The sequence below is a fragment of the Phodopus roborovskii genome, unplaced genomic scaffold, assembly GCF_943737965.1.
Source record: "Phodopus roborovskii unplaced genomic scaffold, PHOROB, whole genome shotgun sequence".
In the NCBI taxonomy this organism is placed as follows: domain Eukaryota; kingdom Metazoa; phylum Chordata; class Mammalia; order Rodentia; family Cricetidae; genus Phodopus; species Phodopus roborovskii.
Genome location: NW_026126547.1, coordinates 14,422,579 through 14,442,708, shown reverse-complemented (window position 1 = coordinate 14,442,708; position 20,130 = coordinate 14,422,579). Strand labels below are relative to the sequence as shown.

At 36.6% G+C, this 20,130-nt stretch overlaps 1 protein-coding gene across 9 annotated transcripts in view; it reads left to right on the top strand.

Annotated features, from left to right (window-relative positions):
• Ehbp1 (EH domain binding protein 1) overlaps positions 1-20,130 on the top strand; it is a 272,080-nt gene that overhangs the window by 169,942 nt on the left and 82,008 nt on the right. For all 9 annotated transcript variants that reach the window (XR_007835535.1, XM_051200631.1, XM_051200632.1 and 6 more), the window contains 3 exons: positions 12,833-13,011; positions 13,599-13,647; positions 17,903-18,790. Coding sequence is in view for 8 of the 9 variants with exons in the window: in XM_051200631.1 (XP_051056588.1) it covers positions 12,833-13,011; positions 13,599-13,647; positions 17,903-18,790 (1,116 nt within the window). In the remaining variant the exon portion in view is untranslated. The remainder of the gene's footprint in view (positions 1-12,832; positions 13,012-13,598; positions 13,648-17,902; positions 18,791-20,130) is intronic.

Sequence of the window (20,130 nt, the reverse complement as noted above, 5' to 3'; positions counted from 1 at the left end):
AGCTCCTGCACATCTTAATGTAATGTATACATGTTTAATACAACTTGACAAATAGAAAATCATTCTGGTTTTGTAAAATCGACCCCATTCTTGAAACTTTACAGTGATAAGAAACTCAGGCAGTCAGTCAGCTAGTTGGTGATTTATTCTATGGTACTGGAGATGGTTTCTTAGTCTCAGTCTGGATTTGAAATTGCTTGTATCCCAGGAATCCCTTGAAATTGATCCTCCTGCCTGCCTCAACTTCAGGAGCCACCAGCTCCAACATAAAAAGTCATTTACAATCATTAGTTTATGTACTGTTTATTTTCTCAACGTGTAAATGATAACAGCAAGTCATAGGATTGTTGTATTTTTATTAGGCAGACATAGTCCATTGTATTATTTAAAACAACGACTTTATATGCGTAATGCTCAAGTACTGCTCCAAACAGAGTTGGGAGTAAAAAAGAATATACTATTCAAACCTTTATCTACACATTTTGTCTAAATTAATTGCTTATTAAAACTCACCCTGCACAAGGCTCTCATGTTAGGGAGAAGATGGACCATGCCCAGTGAAGGGAGTTTCAAAGTTGTGGATTTTTTTTCTTTTTCTATTTAACCTTACCTGGATGCCAGAGTATCATTGATGGGAGAAGTGTAGAGAAGGCTTCACATTAACCTTCTCACTTGTCAGTATTCTTTCATTCTACACAAGTCACAAGTGGTGATTTTAGAATATTTGTTGCAGTATGGAATCTGAAACCATACTGGTTTTAAAAAGAACTGTAAATAAAAGCTTAACCATGATTTTCATTTGTATTGGTTTTCATAATCCCATAAAATTTTTACATAGGTCAGAACTGTGTTAGGTAGCTTTGTTACAGTCTTTGTCTGTGAGGGGAGTTAGAAAGTAAATATAGCACCAAACTCTACCTGTTTCCCAATGAAAGTGGATGTGTGGTTAGCAACAAAATATGCTACAAAAATACTTCTATCATTTTATTTTGTTGCTGGTTCTTGTTTATATTTTTAAAAAGTCTTTATAGTTTGAGAACTGGAAAAATGAATTTTCTAGCTTGATTGAAAATGCAGGTTAAAATTATTAGTAGTTTATGACTGCAGTTGATTTAGTAGCTGAAGGGCAAAAACTGTTTTAGGTGACACAAGGAATAGGACTCTGATTTGCTGAGTCTGTATTCTTGTGAAACAGCTCTGTCGGCACGGAAGTTCAAGCCATGCAAAGCACACTCTTTAGAAGTAGACCTTTAGATCATGAAGCCAGAATTTCAAGATCTATCTATGGTTACTCTGATGTACTTCTTCCTCCTATATTTTTATAATGAGAAAAAGATTTCTTTGCCATTAATATTTAAATTATTAATCTTATCTTTACATTCTCTCTGAAATTTTTCATTTGTAATATATTCAGTATATAATAATACATTTGTATAAGTTCTGCGTGCAGGTAAGCATATGTCTCTAAGAAAATGTCTTTACAACTTTTGTGATATTAATGCACAAAAATAGTAGGATATTTCCTGCCTAGATATTATTGCTGGAATATACACTTAATTTTCCACAGACTTTGTGTCTGAATGTTGAATGTATAAAATCATCAGGACAAACGTTTCTAGTATGAAGAACTGACCTGTAGCTCTTTTGACTATCTGCCAATCATCATCTTTTTGGTTCCCTTTTAAAGAGTCTATTAGTTTCATGATTATGGTGTTTCCAAGAAACTTAGAACAATTTATTTAGTTCTTCATTAATTCACAAGCAAAGCGAGAAACCGTTTGTACATTCCATAGTATATTCTACGTGTATCTCTATCCCCAAGTTATTAAAAGAATATGGATGTACATGATCCTTAACAGGAGTGTACCTCACTGGTGCTGGGTAATTAAACCACTTCTTTTCTGTGGGTAAGAGATACCAAGTGTGGCTAATTGCAAACTCTCAATCTGTACACTTTCTGCTGAGGAGGGAAGAGTGGCTGGATGCTGTCCTACTTCAAATGGCAAACGATGCCTGCATTCACTCCTCTGGAAACTCACCAGCTGTACTTCCATATTGACACTTTACCCCAGTCACACCTTCCCCTTTAGTTTTGGCTACATCTATTGTGATAAGAACAACATAAAACATTTATGTCTCAAGATCACTTGATACATTTTTTTCAAAGACAAATAACTAAGTAATCACTGTATGCATTTATGACTCATCACTGAGCATAATTATTAGTTATATTTGAGTGTAATAAAAGATTAGCCAATAACCTTTTAAGGTTGTCCTTGCTAGTGAATAGTTGAAAATTATAAGTTATTATATCATATTGATATTTTACTGAGTGGTTTTACCGATGACAATAAAACTTTTGGAGTTATTTGGGAGTTGTAAATGTATAAATTAGAAATTGCAGGAAAGTGACTGCCGCTTGATGCTCTGCAGCCCTCAAATGTGGTGAGCGCCCACCCAAGGGCATGCTTAGACTTGGTTGGTAATTACAATTGAGCTGTAAAATATTTTGACAGTTTCCAACTGTTGTGTACATGTTAGTCATTTGGTGGCAAATGCAATTTGGTGAGAGTTTGGATTTTTTTTTCCCTTGGGTTGGGGCATATTTAATTAAGACTTGAATTGCATAGTATTTCACAGTAGGCATTAATAAAACGTTTTGTTACTCTGAGCTACTTTTATATTTTATCCAAGACAGAGAAAAACCTTTTCTTTAAAAACCCTGCATAGTAAGTAGAAGTTGCCACGCTTCTGTTTTTCTTTACAAGCCTTTACTTGTTGAGTCTCCATGGGTAGCTTGAGCACAGGGTCTGACTTTCCTAGGTAGGTGCATTCAAAGGACAAAAAAGAAAAAAATGAGAATTGTTTGTGATAATTATACGACGGGAAAAGATTGCGCGGGTAGATTTTGTGAGAGATTTTTATCCTTTTTAAACAATAATAAAGATAATCAAATTTGGACAGTAAGATAGTTCAAGAATGAGAATATTCAACCTTTTAATCCAAGCATTGCTTGTAGAGTTAGAAGAGTGTAGCTACAGCCATTTTCAACCTCTATTAAGCACAAAGCTGTTGGGTGAATAATGATTTATGAAGGTACAGAGCCAGATTAGAGTGGGAAGGTCTGTGCCTTCATCCACATATGCAAGAGCAAAACTTGACACTTGGTTACTGAAAACCTGTTATTAAAGATGGCTGTTGTCTCCATAGAAACCTTCAGACATTTTATTCTTTCTGTGTTGTTTGACTTTTTTCATAGGTCTGTCCATTTATATAAGGATACTTAGAGAAAGCAGGAATTTAGAGAAACTACTAGATCCTCAACTTGTGTAGTAGTTCTCTTCCAAAACACATGAATGTGACACATAAAAGTGATACCAAATGACACCTGAATAAATTTTTGCTGCATTAAGTTAGTATTATCTCCCAAGAGGATCAATGTTGGGAATTTCATTGAAGAAGTTATGTTTATTTGTGGCTAATATATATATTTCAAGACAAAAAGTCTGAAATACAGTTAAAATTTGAGGACTACTCATTTTTCATCAATGACCCTACACCCATGCATGAACTTGCAGCACTAAGTGGACTTGGTGGGTTTAAAGAGTCCCTACAGTCAGGAGGGAAAAGTGGTGGGGGGAGGACAAACTGACTGGCTAGACTACCTGAATCTGTGAAATCTGGGTTCAAGCGAGAGAGCCTGTCTCAGTATACAAGGTTGAGGACATTACCTTAAAGTCAGTAAGTTTAGTAAAATAGTAGGTGATAAAGTCAACAATATCAACAGCAACTCATTTACATTTCTGAATTCTAACATTGAACAATCAGAAAAAGAAACTAAGAGAGTGATTATAACAGTGACTTTCAAAGAGATAAATGCTTAGAAATAAATTTAACTAGGACTGGGTGTGGCTCAGTTGGTAGGATGCTTACCTTTCATGCTGGAGCTCTGTGTTTGACTCCAGTACCACACAAACCTGAGTATGGTAGCATAGGCTTGAAATTCCAACACTTGGGAGGTGTAGACAGGAGAGCGAAATTCAAGATTATTGTTGACTTCAAGTTCATGTCCAGCCTGGGGCTTCCTAAGACCCCCATGTCTAAAGAGAACAAAGAAATTAATAAATTAACCAAGAAGATGGAAGACTACCCAACTGAAAACTAAAAAGCACTTTGGAAAGGAATTAAGTTACAAACTGGAAAGATATCCCATGTTTGTGCTTTTGAAAACAATATTGTTACGATGTGTTAAGATATAAATTCAACCCAAAGAAGTCTACGGATTTAATGTAATCATCAAAATTCTAATTAATTTTTTTTTGCAAAAATAAAACACAATGGTCAAATGAAATCCCAGAAGATCTGTAACAGTTTTGCTTTTTAATGCCTGATAAAAAAATAAAAACATAAAATGCAGTGCTATTCCAATTTTAATAGGGAGGGGATTCTCATAAATACTTTAGTACAAGTTAACTTTCAGAGCATTATGCTAAGTGAAAAAACCATAAGAAAGACATGATGTGTTTCCATTTGTCATGTACCTCACTAATCAATCTCATGGAGACAGAGAGCTGGGTTGTGGTTCAGTGTACACCTGTATCAGTCATTGGTGTGATCCCCAGCACCACACATAGGCAATCATGTTGCCAGGGTGTGTGGAAAGCGGGAAATGGGGAGTTGTTGCTTAATAGATATAGAGTCTCTCAGTTTTGTAAAATGAAAAGACTTCTGGGAATGAATACTTATTATGAATATGCCATTGATGAATGTATAACCCTGAACGTATATACTTATTAGAAGGTTAAGATGATAAATATTAGGCTATATGTATTTTATGGATAAGAATAATATTAGAGTTATTGGGGCTCCCAAAAAGTAATTGTTATTATGAATATACCTATTAATATTTGAAAATAAAAACTGAGTAATTTAAAAAATATATTCATAAAAATTTCAGTGGTAAACTATTATATAGATAAACATAAGTACTATATTTTTATAGCATAACTATACTTTCCAAACCAGATATTTAGTGAGAAGGGCGACTTTTGTTTCCCATTTTTCCAGAGTCTACTGTCTGGCCTAAGAGGAGGCAATAGTAGCCAGTGTCTTGTGATAACTGGGTTTGGCTGTGTGGCTTTATTATACTGTGTGTTGTTCTTGTAGAGAACAAAGATATCAAGAGTCATGTAGATAGTTCACGTGTTGTTAAATTGTAATTATATACTATGAAAAATGTTAATATCAACCCTGATTCTTTTTTTCACTCAAGTCAGAAGTCTGTTTTTTTCTCTTATATTCTAGCTGGGATCTGTTGTTCACTGATAGTTTCATATTTGGAAAATTATGAACAGTGCTATTTTAAATATTGTACACATGTTTTGGCTAGGTGAACATTCAATTCTATAGGGTATAAACCTAGGAATTGTTGGGTCATAGGATGGGCATGCCTTCAAAATTTAACAGAATAGATACTAGGAGAGTTTTCATCAACTCTGAATGAAAATTATTTTCTCCCACATCCTTGAAAGTTAATAGTTTTAATCTCAGTATCATCATTTCAATTAAAGTTAAAATGTCAGCCCTTCTAGGGAAAGCATGTGTTAGTACCATGTGTGGCTTTCTGAATATTCATGTGAGGGCAAAGTTTCATGTTTCCTAAATACTTACATTTCATTTTATATTCAAATAAAAAGTTGAAAGTATTTTCATTTATTGCCCATTATTATATTGGTTGACCTTACTTTCTTATTGTGCCTTAAGAAATTTTTGTATTTTCTGGTCACAAACCATTTTATCCAAGAAAAACATATATATTTGCTTAGCACCAGGTTTAACTTTAAGAAGAACAGGAATCTTTAGTTTTAGCATCATAGTGTCAAATGTCATAAATACATAGCTATTGTCAGGAGATAAGTTGATGGGCCCTCTCGATGTGGACAGTAGATGCTTATAGGGCATATGATGCTATAATGTTCTGTCTGTCCCAAGGACCTGATTGTTTACAACATATATTAAGTTCAGGAAGCTGGAGCATTTATTTCTAATTGCCATTTAGGTTTATTCATAGGCCCTCAGGTTTGTGTGCAGGTCATCATCCATGGATCATTTTTACAATAAATACTGTTGCCTTGTAGCAAAGATAATAGTTCATATTTACCCAATATATTTTTCATAGAAATAGTAAATATATTGTATAAATTTGATTGTTTCTTTATTGGGAATGGACCAGTGGTTAAATCCCCATGTCCCCAAGGAGAAAAAAATGTTTCTTCACAAAACTGAATTTCTAATCTGTGAGTATAGTGCTTGTTCCCGTGACATTGGGTCTTCCCTTCTCACAGTAAAGCTCGATGGTAGTGAACCTAGCTCATATTCTACTTCATTCTATTTTCTCCAGTTTACATTGGATGTATTGTATTATTGGAGGTAGGCGGTGATGCTCATCCTGCTGTTTGCATCTGCCTAGCATGCAGCTCTGCTGGCACTCTTGGAGGTGACTTTTACAGAAATGGTACTGAGACTTTCATCTGCTGTCTGACTTGGCAGTGTTTCACTGCTGCATGTCAGAATAATTGTTGGATATCTGTTTAAAAAATTCTTTCTAATATTTTCTGCTCTTAAAAATATGTTCATATAACTGAAACTTGCCAGTATTATTTTAATCTGGGTAGGAATCTTAGAGTTACCTAGTAGCATGCTAAGACTTCACTTTTACTGTAGGAATAAAGTGAATGCCAGGGATGTGGCTTAATTGGTAGAGTGCTTGCCTTGCATGCATGAGCCCCTGCGTTCAGTCTTTAGCATGCATGTACTGGTATGACCACACCTGTAACTCCAGCTCTCTGGTAAGGCAGGAGGATAAGGAGTTCAAAGCCCTTACTTATTGAAGCCAGAGGCTGGACTAGAGAGCCCTTATTTAGAAGAGAGAAGAGGAGGAAGGAAGGAGAGCTGAAGAAAGGAGAAGAGCAAAGAGATGATGTCACTTGGAGAAGCAAGAGAGAAGAAGGGGGTGGAGACAAAGATACCCGAATAATACAGATGCAGATGCTCTTGTTCTCACCACTGTGGTTATTCTCGGCTTACCAAATGCTAATGTCAGATCTAGTCAGTGTTCTTTAACCGTTATTTGCAATAATTGAGGAATGCCTCCCAGAATCCTCACATAAAGATGAAAATACCCATCAGCTGTACCAATAATAGGGCATAACGCACTGAACTGAGCTTAATTAGGTCTTACCCCATTGTAGTCTAAGTCTACAGTCCAACAAGATGGACAGAAGGGCTTTATAAGGAGTGCTTGAGTTTTGGTTGTTTTGAGGAGATTGCCTTTTGTTGTGTGTTGGTTTGTTTTGGTAGTGTTAAGACCAGGTCTTGCTGTGTTGCCCATGATGGTCTCATTCATGACCCTCTATTTCAGCCTCTGGAGTAACAATATCATGAGGCAGGTACCTGGTGATGTATTGAACCAACTAATTTACCAACTTCTGAAGAAGTTAACTAAGACCCTTGCTAGTTTCAAGAAATGTATAATGTCTACTGAAGTCTTAATGCTGCATTATCTTGGAACATGGGGTTTGGTATAGAGACACTATGGTATAGATTCATCTACCTCCTACCTGTTTGGGCTGAGTTTCCTCAAAGGTATTTTGGAAACAGCCATCAACTATCACAAAGGGCTTGTGAGCCATATGTAAGCTACATACTCTGCATGTAGTCTATTAACACTTATGAAAATGCTTTATAGAGAATCAGACATAGCATAATCAGAAACACCACATAAGAACCACAGAAAATCATAGTGTAGTCAAAGAAAAGTCATGTAGGAGACCCAGAGAATCAAAAGAACATTGAAAGGGGCTCCTGCCTCGCCTCCTGACTGGGAATTGGGATGAGATTTTGTACAAATGACAGTTAAATTGACTCTTGAAGGAAAAATGTGGCATTGTCACAGTTGCATGTATGACAGCAGTTACTCTAAGTGGAAGTGGTGACAATCTGAAGATAGGGAGCTGGGCTTAGGCAGAAAAGCATAGGCGTTTGGAGAATGGTGAATGACACTAGTAAATACACTTAGTATGATTTGGGGTTTAGTGTGCAGAAATATTGCGGTATCATTTTGTATGTGTTGAGAACCACAAGCGGTGTTAGATGTGTCTTAAGAACACTGCTTTGATAATGGGTCAGAAAAGGGGGAATTTGCACCAAGGAAAACTAAGACAAAAAGAGATAGGTAACAAGATTACAAAAGGTCACAGCCTTAATATGAATAGATAATTGTCCGTTAATTAACTAGTGAAAATGATGTGTAAAGAATTTAAAAGGATTCTGAGGTTGAAATCCATACAGTTGGGATAATAACTTATCATTTCAAACACAATGAAAATGAGCCGGTTGCAAGGAAAAAATATGATTTTAAACATACTGAGTTCAAATTGTACGTGGCAGGAAGGACAGCCAGCCAGAAATGTCATCTTGAGATAGTTGGAACCATAAATGTGTTTTGGGAATCATCTGCATGGGAGTGATACTTGGAATCCTGAGAGTGAATCAGCCCAAAGTGTAGGGAGAAAGTAAACCATCCACATCTAAAGGAATGTGTGGCTATGGTTGTGGAAGAAAAGGAGACTGTGGAAGAGGGAGAAACTATAGACAGGGGTAGATCAGAAAGAAACAGGAAGGACTACAGTTTCTCTAGCTTCTACAATTAAGAGAATTTCATAGTGAGTTATTTAGTTTTCTGAAAGAGATGCTGTTGACAGGAAGAATGATTTAGTTACCTTATTTTTAATAGTACTCTGCTATTAAATTTGTATTTGAAAGTTCACTCCTACCACCCCCCCCCCTTTTTTTTTTCTTTTGAAGCTGGGTCTCTCTATGTGGTCCTGGCTGTAATGGAACTCACTCGGTAGACCAGGCTGGCCTTGAACTCACAGAGAACCACCTGCCTCTGCCTCCCGAGTGTTGGGATTAAAGTTATGCAGCAGCATGCCCAGCTCTTCATTTCTACCTTTGATGGGTAGATTTTGATATCTTCTTCCCTTCTTTGAAAAACAATAAATTAGTCATTCACAGCTTATTTCATCAGGTAAATTGCATAAACCCTGTTTTACATAGCGAATGTCAAGATATAAATTTGATCATTTTATCAAAAATAATGCCACTTCATTTTCTTTTTATTCTAAACTTCATATATTCTTTGTGTCTTTTACATCACGTATCTCAATTTCATTCATGGTCCCGTCCCTTCATATCCACTCTCTGCCCTTGCAACCCCCCCCCAATAAAATAACATGTAAGAGAAAAGAGAAAATAAATAAAAGAATCTTATCATGGAAGCTCTAGTGTGACAGCCAGTCATGCAGTATGCCCTTTTATGCATATGTTCATTGCAAAGAGTCATGGGTCTGGTTTGAGGCTTCTGGTTTCTGCTACACCACTTATACTGGGCCTCCTCTTAGATATCCTGTTGTTGCCCTTGTCATGAAGATCTGCAGCTTTGGATCTGCAGGACCTGCCCATTCCCAAGCTCTAGTAGATCATAAATGGGGTGGGCCTTGGGGTGAGTCAACTACCCTGATTCTGGGCCTGGGTATTCCAGGGTTGGTCAGCCCACCAGCTCTCTCCCGTCCTCACCACCAGGGTGAGCTCTGCAGCATTGCCCTGGCTAGCTCACCCTTTGCAGTGGTAAGTAAGGGACTGGATAAGTTTTCCTGCTCTCATGCCCTGGGGCCAGCTTACCCACACCTACACCTTCAGGCCAGCTGTTCTGTGCTGCCCAGGTGAGGTGTAGAGGCCACTCTCCTGAGTGCTGCAGCTGATGAGAGGCAGGGACAGCTCTTCCGCTCTTATGGCCTCAGGGCCAGCTCTCCCACCTGCCAGTCACTTCATTTTCTTAAACAAATTCATGGCCTTTGAAATTAGAAAGGAGTCTCCAAAAAGGAAAGAGAGAGACAGAGACAGAGGGAGAGAAGGAAAGAAAGAAAAAGAAAAAAACGTCTGTGATGATACATGGTGATGTGTGGTGTTGACGCTGTGTGATGATGGTATGGTCTGATGGTGCATAGTGCTGACGGTGTGTGGTGACAGTATGGTGCTGACGGTGTATGGCAATGGTATGGATGGTGTGTGATGACAGTATGGGCTAATGGTGTGTGGTGATGGTATGGGCTGATGGTGCATGACAGGATAATGCTGGTGATACATGGTGACATATAGTGCTGCTGGTGTATGGTGATGTTCCTCATAGTGCATGATAACAGCAAAATTGCAGTTACCACTTACTGAGTAGTCTACCCTATCTTTAAGTGTTTTGTATCAGTTAATGGTACTTCCTGATTGTTTACTGTGTACCAGGAATTAATCTGGAAACCCAGGATAGGTTAATAAACAAGGCAAACTGAAAGTTTTGACTTAAAAGGCTCGATAGTCAAACAAACCATAAATAATAAGTATAACATAAAAATATGGACCCTAAGAAGATGGATATCGTAGGAAATTAGAGCAAGGTGAGAGGAGTCAGGAGTGCTGTCGGGGTTGGATCATGGAGCTGGGTTGTATTGTGACAGTGACAGAGTATATAAGCTGAGAAGTTTATATTGAAGGTACCAGACAAATGGAGCAATATTTGCAAAGGTTGGAACATACCTGAAGTAGGTTAGGAGCAATGAAAGATTAGTATTATTTGGAGTGATCAAGGGGAAAGTAGTAGGTAAGTGGTAGTGAGGAGGGAGATCTTGTTACTACAAGTCTGCCTGTACATAGTTACCATTATAGTTCCCACTTACAGATTAGGAAACTAAGACACAAAGTCCAATAACCCACTTCATGACTAGAACACATCGACACTTTCAAAGTGATTTGTTAATTCTTTTATAACCTCCTACAGAATATTAGATGAAAGGACATCTGCTTGATAATTCATTTAGTACATCAACTAATTGTCTTTTTCTGCAAACTAACATGGGCACTTATGGGGCTTGTAATTTCATCAGTTTTCTTGATTGCGTATGAGTTCTTTGTGTGGAAAGAGAATTATTATTAACACAGGCTTTTGATCAGAACTAATCCAAATTTTAGCTTTCTTAGAGATAAGGACACATACATGATTATATTAGCATATGTTTCAAATGAATCAGTGTAGAGATAATTGTAGCCTATTCACAGTTCCTTCTATGCTTTAGCAATTTTATGTGGAAAATACTGTAACAAGTATAATTATTTAAGTGATAGGAAATAAATAGTAGAAAATTTAGAAAACTATGTGTATGCCTAATCATAGCACGCTAAGTCAATCTAAATCAGTGTAAGTGGCCAGAGGGATTTGAAAGTCACTGTGAACCATTTATTTTTACACATTAGGTTGAAAGTTAAATGAATTATTTAAAGTCAATGTCATATTTGGAAATCACTTTTATATGTACTTTATATTAAGTTTAATTAATTCAAGTTTGTTTCTTTATTACATTTATATATGTGTGTGTGTATGTGTCTGTTATGTAGATCAGAAGATAACTTGCACAAGTCTTCTCTCCTATCATGTGGGTTCCAGGAATTGAACTTAGGTCAGATGGCTTAGCAGCACACACTTTTTTCCACTAGGCCATTTCCCGGCCCTGATAACGCTGATTTTAATGATTAGCGAATTGTTTAGAATTTGCTTTGTGGAGGTGGTCATTTAAAGAACAGTGCTTTGCCAGGTCTGTGATTATTTATATAATGCTTTGTAAATCTGATTACAGAAATGAAAAATTACATATTTGGTGATTCCTACTTGATAATTTTAATAGTTTGGCACTAACATGCAGTTGTCAAGTGGGCCATCATTGATCTGTCTTAAGTGTTATTGTAAGAAAGGATCATTGAAAGATTTCAGGGTAAATGAGTGTTCTCTCATCTCACTTTATGAGGCTCATTTTTTTGTTTTTTGTTTTTTTTCATAGCTAACAGTTTTGATTACAAGAATTAAAGCCCAAAAATATTGAGTAGGATTCAGTTGAATCAACCTTTACAATTATCATAAAACATTGTGGTTATTCTGTTAAAGCAAATGACATGATTTTAAGAGAATAAAAACTTAAAATTAAAATCTTGTGTTAAATATATGGACAAAGGGAAGCATGTGCTTAAGATTTAAACACATAGAATGGACTCTACTGTTCAAAGGTAATATTGGTAATAATTTTGAGATATTTTGAGCATATGGAGAATGTATACCGCTGTATGATATTGACAGCAAAATGTGCCTATTGCTGATAATTAAAACTATTTCTATTGTTGTTAAATTTTTATAGGAAGGTTGTATGAATGAATATGGTTATATTTGTGTTGTGCTGTACTTTACACTTATTGTGACTGATCTCTCCACTAGGGTATTTCTCAATATCTGAAAGTCATAGCAGCACTACAGTTTATGCTGCAGTTAGACTTCAGTGCAGTATTGTTATCCAGTCTTATTTGTTTATGATTGCATCTGGAAAACCTTCTTTAGTGTGTGAGTTACACAGCTATTTAGCCTTAACTATTCAAATATTTTAGCATGTGTGTTTCCATCAAAGACACTTGTGACTTGTTCTTACCAAAGTTTAAAATGTTGCTTATCTACCTCTTTGTCAGACAAATGCCATGGGCAAAAACTGAAGATAATAACTTAAGATTTATGTCTCTATCTCAGAGGCAACAGTTGTCGTGAATTGACAGTTTTGAAGGACCTCAACTGACATCAAAGGTTTCAAGTGATCTAGTTAGGTCAATTAATGTTAATTTTTATCTGCCATTAAGTTCTTTTAATGTCCCCACCCCACCTTTTTTTTCTTTCTTTCTTATATTCTAGCCAAGCCCAATACCAAGTCCTGTTCTGGGGCAAAAGCCAAATGCTAGTCAGTCCCTGCTTGCATGGTGCAAAGAAGTCACAAAAAACTATCGGGGCGTGAAAATCACTAACTTCACCACGTCGTGGAGAAATGGGTTATCATTTTGTGCAATCTTACACCATTTTAGACCAGACTTAATGTAAGTAGAAATGTCATAAATGTTTGTAAAAAACAGGCATTCTCTTAAAAACACAATAATTTCTTAGTATGTATCCTAAAATACTTGACTATCTCTGTTTTTTGAACCATAGAACATTCCTTTTTTGAGAAGTATATGTCAGGAAATCAACCTTTTTCTCGATACCTAAAAATGTTTGGTTATTTTTTCTATTTTTTAAAATTTATTTTTCTCTTTAATCTTATTAAAAGCTGACTTTATTATGAAAATTTTATTAGTTTTCAAATAAGAGACAAATAAGCCTGTAGCCCTTTGTATGTTGTTAATAAGGGATTATCTCATGGTGAATTTCACTGTTAAAGCTAGTCTCTGTTCCTCTACCTTAACTTTTCTTTTAGATGGAAAGCTTCAGGCAATGAAACAGCAGTCTCTGTTTGTTTACTTATTTATTTATCTCCTTAATTTTCCACACTATTAGTTTTGTTGATTGAATGCTATGAAAATGCTAGTTACCCTTTGGTATTATTGAATATAATTTTTTAGATTCAGTTTTTTTAGTTATTTTTATCAAATGTCATATATACCGACTGTGCCATTTTCTTCCTCAGCGACTACAAGTCTCTGAATCCTCAAGATATTAAAGAAAACAACAAAAAGGTAAGAAATACCGGGGGAGGGCATACTTTCGATTTTGGCTTCACTGAAAGTTTTTATTAATTTGAGAAAGGCGTTGGATGCAGTTGTAACTGCAGCTTGCAGAGGTGGACTGCTTTCTGCAGTTTAAATCAGATGCTTATTCATTTTACTCTGCCTTGTCCTGGACTATAACGAGCACAGTACGAGGCAGACATCAGAGTGTGTGCATGGTCACCATTAACTGTTAAGTGTTTCTTAAAGCATATCGCTTTTAGTGCAACATTTATCTTTTGAAGAATATAACCAAAGCTTTCATAACTATTGTGTAATTTTAGAAAAATATTTTAGGAGATGAAAGCAGGAACCTAAGAGGTAAGCAAAAAAGAATACACAAGCTTGTAAATGCAAAGCGATGATAAGCAATGGTTCTTCTTTAACTTTCTAGTAAACATATATACGTGTGTGTGTGTGTGTGTATGTGTGTGTGTGTGTGTGTGTGTGTGAGAGAGAGAGAGAGAGAGAGAGAGAGAGAGAGAGGAGAGAGATTCCATATATAATTATATAATTGATCAGAGCTTCCTAACTGGTACGTGAGGATATTGATCCCATCAGCCTTAGGACAGCTGCTGCATAGAGAAGATTGGCTAGAGCCTCATGGGCCAGCTGACTGTGGCTAAGGCTGATGAATGTGTTTATCTGGTGTGCAGTATTATATGTAATTTTCAATGTGCAGAGAAAGCAATATCAAGATCTGCTCACAATACGTGCTCAATGTTTGTATTGAATTGGATTTCTCGACTGAAAACCAATGTTATTGTTATTGTAGAATAGACACTCTTAACCTGTAGGTTCTATCTGTAAGTCTGTCTGTGGATAGGATTCATCAAGTCCTTGAACATGGAATACAGTAAGTCCTTGAACACAGTTGAAGGAAAACATATTTTTTACAATATATTGTGTCATAATTCTGTGACTAAACTTTTGTGTTTCCTTCAGTTGCGAACTTGGTGACAAATCACAGTTGTATTAGCCATGCTAAAAGGTTTGCTGTCTGTATGAATCATACATTTTCATATTTTATTACAATTGTTGCAGATCTCTGCAAAATTCAGTTTAGAACTTCTTCCCATTATTAACCCCTGACTGGACATGGTAGGACACCCCTCCTATCCCAGCACTTCCTGCTGTAGGCAGAAGGGTCAGTTTAAGGTCCTTGCTCAGCCTGGGCTACATGAGATTTTGTGTGTGTGTGTACTAACACACACATTGATTAATATGTTAATTAAAATGTATTTTACTGTGTCCCAAATTCAGTTTCGTATTTTAATAGTTGCACCTTTACTATAACTGGCTCTGTTTACTTTGTATGCTTTATAGCTATGAAATGTTATTCTCAGAAGGGAATCCATTGCCAAAAGATCTCAGAGAGCAAGGTTGTAAATAACCTCTGGTTGAACAAAATTTTAATATGCTTTAAATCATTAAATTAGAGTAACTATCACTTTTTTAAGTCTTAGAATCTTGGTAGAAGTTTAATTAAGAATTTAAATCAAAGCAAAATTTTTGCTTGATGTGGGTTGTAAAGTTATACTTAAAAGTGTCATGTTTTGTAATTAGAAATATGCCATCCCAATGGGGTAATCTTTGAAAATTAGTCCCTGTTGTTCATAGAGATTGCCTTTTGCAGCTAGGAATTTAGGTAAGTAGCAGAGAACGTGAAGGCTCAGGGCTCAGTCCCCAGCACTTTCTGATAGGCATCCCACAAAGTAAATCCTCATGAATTACTTCTTACATCACTTTAGAAGCCCATGTTTATTAAAAGCAGATGTCTTTTTTTTCTTATTAATTAAACTATGTCCATAGAGGTGACATTTCTTTATCTTCCTTTCCCTGCATTTGAATAAAGTGCCAAGCTAATTTCAATGCAGATAATCAACATTGTAAACTGAACTGCTAATTGCCAGTCAGTTGTGTCACACACCTTTGAGGCAGGAAAACTCCCAAGCTCAAGAGTTCAAGACTAGCTTGGGCAACATAGCATGCCCTATCAATTAAATGATGATTGCTTTTTAAGTAGAGCTTTCCTTTACTATTCTAATTTTTGAAAGGAAGCATTAATGATTTTGCTTAGCTGTGTGTATTTTTAATTAAAAATAGGGAGAATTTCATTAAAGTTTAAGTAACATGGATGTACATGTGGATTTACATATTGCTGCATAGGAAAGAATATTTACATGTTTTCTTGAGATGGACAATGCAACATGGCTAGGTACCAGTTCAAATCCCAAACATCAAATAGATCTTCCATGGAAGACAATCTTGATTTTTAATAAGGTTCTCAACACTGATTCTTTCCTTACACTACCCAGTATATGTCAACATACATAGTAATAGCCTTTCATTACATGGTGTCTACATTGAGAATCTTGATTGCTACCCATAGATTATTTCCTATTCCCTGGTAATCTTGTACTGTCAATTGCACTTAGACTATCCAAGAAACAAATTCTTTGTCTTAAGTTCCACTTTTATTTGTAATATACTTGTCAGTGACTCTTCCATAACTAAATTAACACCTCAGAATAAATAAGACAATTCCCTCTGGGAAAAAAAAAAATTCTTGGCTGATGAGCTGACTCAGTGGTCTGTAGCCAACCCCTGAAAACCTAAGTTCAGAGACTTGTATGGTGAAAAGAGAACATACTCTCCCCATTTACCCTCAGACGGACGGACAGACACACACACACACACACACACACACACATATACACACACACACACACACTAGAGAGAGAGGATAGATGATTAAAAAATATTTTTAAACAAAACACCGTCTTCCTTCTTCACGCACAATCACAACACCTGATTGACCATAGCAGAAGTTAACTTGTGAGAAAGTCTTTGACAGAAATTTTACCTCACATTTAAGAAACCTGGTTTGTTTTAAAGTGCAATTAGCATGCATAAAACGAATTGCTGTGTGAAGCAAAACACCAGCAGTCTTCTCTCAAGGAAGCTGATAATTTTTTTCAGATCTGGGGAAAGAACTCAGTACAATGGGTATTTACCTGTGGCATCCGAACATAAACAGTATGTCTGTGTTTTAGATAATTAGGAACTGTTCAGAACACTGCCTGTGGTGTTTCTCCTGATGGCCTGCTGTTGATGTCTGTCAGTCAAGTCGTCAAGACACACAAGGAAGAAAATGACTTTAATTTTCTTAAAACATGTAAAAGGACCAGCAAGCCTATGCATGCACACCAACTGAGCCACCTCTCTAGCAGATATTTTGAGATATCCATATTTTAAAGCTTTATTCTCTGGAAATTGAATAGGTCTTAATAGCACAATTCATTTTCTTCACATTTTTTAAAGCTATAGGAAGAATACAGATTAAATTCACAGGCAGACATTTGCTATAAAAGCGCAAAAACTCTTTTTATTAAATAATTTCCTAACGTTTCTTTTTAGAGAAACATTAAATGTGCTCCTAAATGCAGCTTGTTGTCAAGAGATTTTTAACATGAAAATGCAATAGTGTGTGTGCAGAGTCCTTCCTTTCTGAATGTCTACCTAAACCTTCAGAGAGACTCCGAATGCTTTCTGGTGACACAGCGCTGTTTCAAGGGGTTAGTTCAGGACAGTAATAATTAATTGTAAATTGAGAAACAGCTTTGGCTCTCCAGAACTAGAAAAACCTGATGTGCCACAGTTGTTTAAAGGCTAACAAAATAATACAGCTTGGCCTCTCAGGCTCAGCTGTGTAGCCGTATTCAGAGAGTTGCACCTTTTCCAGAACAGGTGAAAGTAATAAAGTCCCTGTCTTCATTCTGAAACCAACCCGAAGTGTGTGTTTACTAGTGTTTCTATTGCTTCTAGATAAGTTAGTTTTTTGGACCTGCCTAACAGTGCTTCTTCGATGTAATTATGTGACTGCCGAAAAGGGGCGGCCAGGGATGATAAAAGCTGGGACACATTAGTCTAACAAGTCTTCATACCTCAGTACTCATCTTAAGATTTTATTCCAAGATTTTTGTTTAGCTCACATTTTTCCTTATAATTGTGCTTGTGGATAAATTTGTTATTTAGTAGTATTTTTCCCTTTTCTCCTTTTACTTATTTTTTTTTTTACTGGAAATTTGATCCTTTTCCTGTGCATAGTGTCAGTAATTTTACGTACCCTACAATAATAAGAAGCTTTAGAATTTTGCTCTCTTTAAAGTAGGTATCTGAGCTGTTCACTATATGTTTGTTTTGTCCCTTCTTCTCTTTGAAGGCTTATGATGGATTTGCCAGCATTGGAATTTCCCGTTTACTGGAACCTTCTGATATGGTTTTGTTAGCAATTCCTGACAAACTGACTGTTATGACTTATCTCTATCAAATACGGGCACATTTTAGCGGTCAAGAGCTGAATGTGGTTCAGATAGAAGAAAACAGCAGTAAAAGCACATATAAAGTTGGAAATTATGAAACAGACACAAATAGTTCTGTTGATCAAGAAAAATTCTATGCCGAGCTGAGTGATCTGAAGAGGGAGCGAGAGCCACAGCAGCCTGGCAGTGGAGCAGTGGACTTCCTGCCACAGGATGATTCTGTGTTTGTCCCTGTTAGTGTGGGAGAGTCAGGAAGTGAACGCCAGACTCCAGATGACCACCTTAGTCCAAGCACAGCCTCCCCTTCCTGTCACAGGACTAAAAGTGATTCAGAGCCCCAAAAGTCCCAGCAGAGCTCGGGAAGGACTTCAGGGTCTGATGACCCTGGCTTAAGTTCCAGTTCCGATGCAGCCCAAGCACTGGTTTTGTCAGGCCAGAAGAGGCTCCAGAAAGCTGAGAACTCAGAAATAAGTGACTTACCTGTCAGTGGTAAAAAGAAGGATGTGTCTCCACCCTCAGTTTGTGAGCAAAAGCTTCAGACTGTTAATACCAGTAGTGACTTGGAACAAGAGAAACTAGAGAATTCCAGACCTTTAGAATGCAGATCGGATGGAGAATCAGCTATCAAAAAACCAAGTTTATCCCCTCCTTCTAAACTTGGATATTCATACAGTAGTGACACGGACTTCACCAAGAAGATGTGTGCTTCTCTGAGGCAGACAGAGTCTGATCCAGATGCGGACAGAAACACTTTAAATCACGCAGATCCCTCCACCAAAACAGTGCAGGTAAGTGGCCCAGAACCATGGGTTTGTACTGAGGAACTAGCTATTCTGTCTTTTATTCTTTTGTGTTACTAGAACAGTTAAGGATGTCATACATGAATAAAAGGAAGGTCTCCTTTATCAGAGAAAAGTAAAAATATACCTTCTATGTATTTATAGTTTGTATTATAATTTTATTAATCCAACTTTATGATTGAAGGACAAAGAATGTCAGCTTTTCAAATCAGTTTCATTACTTGGGATGGAGCAATAGTTGAGCAGTTAAGAGCACTTGCCTGTCACCCAGAGGACCTGAGTTCAGTTCCTAGTCCTGTGTGGTGACTCCTAGCCACCTGTAACTCTGGTCCCACCTTCTGCCTTCTGCACATACCTTGCATTCATGTTGTATACATAAATTCATATGGGCTCACATTTATACTCACAAATATAAATAAACAAAGTTTTTAAAATGTCATTACTTATAAGAAATAGTAATTACCATTAGACCAAAGAAGTTTAGCATGGTACATACTCCTGTAGTCCCAATACTTGGGACTCTGATGCGGGACTGTCAAGAGTTTAAGTTCAGCCTTGGCTGTAGAGAGCCCTATCTCAAACAGAATATCAGGGATCAGTATTGCATTTAATGTGAGCATAATTCTAAAATGTAGATGCCAGATTATGTACTTCCCGTTCAAAGCACTGTCCTTAAATATTTTAGTTTCATCAGAATGGCATTGTCAGTTATGTCATTCTTAGGTCTTAAATTCACTGCCTCCAAGACATGGTAGTATATAATACCAGCAGTTTGAGGCAGGAGAATAATTAGTTTGAGACCATCCTAGCTACATAGCAAATACCAGGCAAGCCGGACTAAATAGTGAAACAATACTTAGAAAATTAAAATAAAATTCTAGTAACATCTATATTTCTTCTCCCAAGGGGAATATAGCCCAATGTTGAACTCTTACCCGTGATATTTCTTATACTGATTCTCTGCTACTATCAGTTAGTCGTTATATATGTGTCTGTGTGAGAGAAAGATTTAAGTAGAACAATAAAAACTTTGCCAATAAAATTATGACACCTGCTTTTCTTTTTCTTTTACGTTTATTTTTATTTTGTATGCTGTATATGTGTATATGCAGATGTCTTTACAATGTGTTTCTGAATACATGGGAGCCAGGAGTCAATGTCAAGAATCTTTCTCTTTCCAATTTATTTTTTGAAACAGGGTCCTTCACTGAACGTGGGGCTCATCACTGTCACTGGGCTTACTATTTACTGTGTCCATCACCCTAGGGCTGGTCTTACAGACACATACCTGGGTCTTCACGTAGTTGCTAGGGATCTAACTGGGGGTG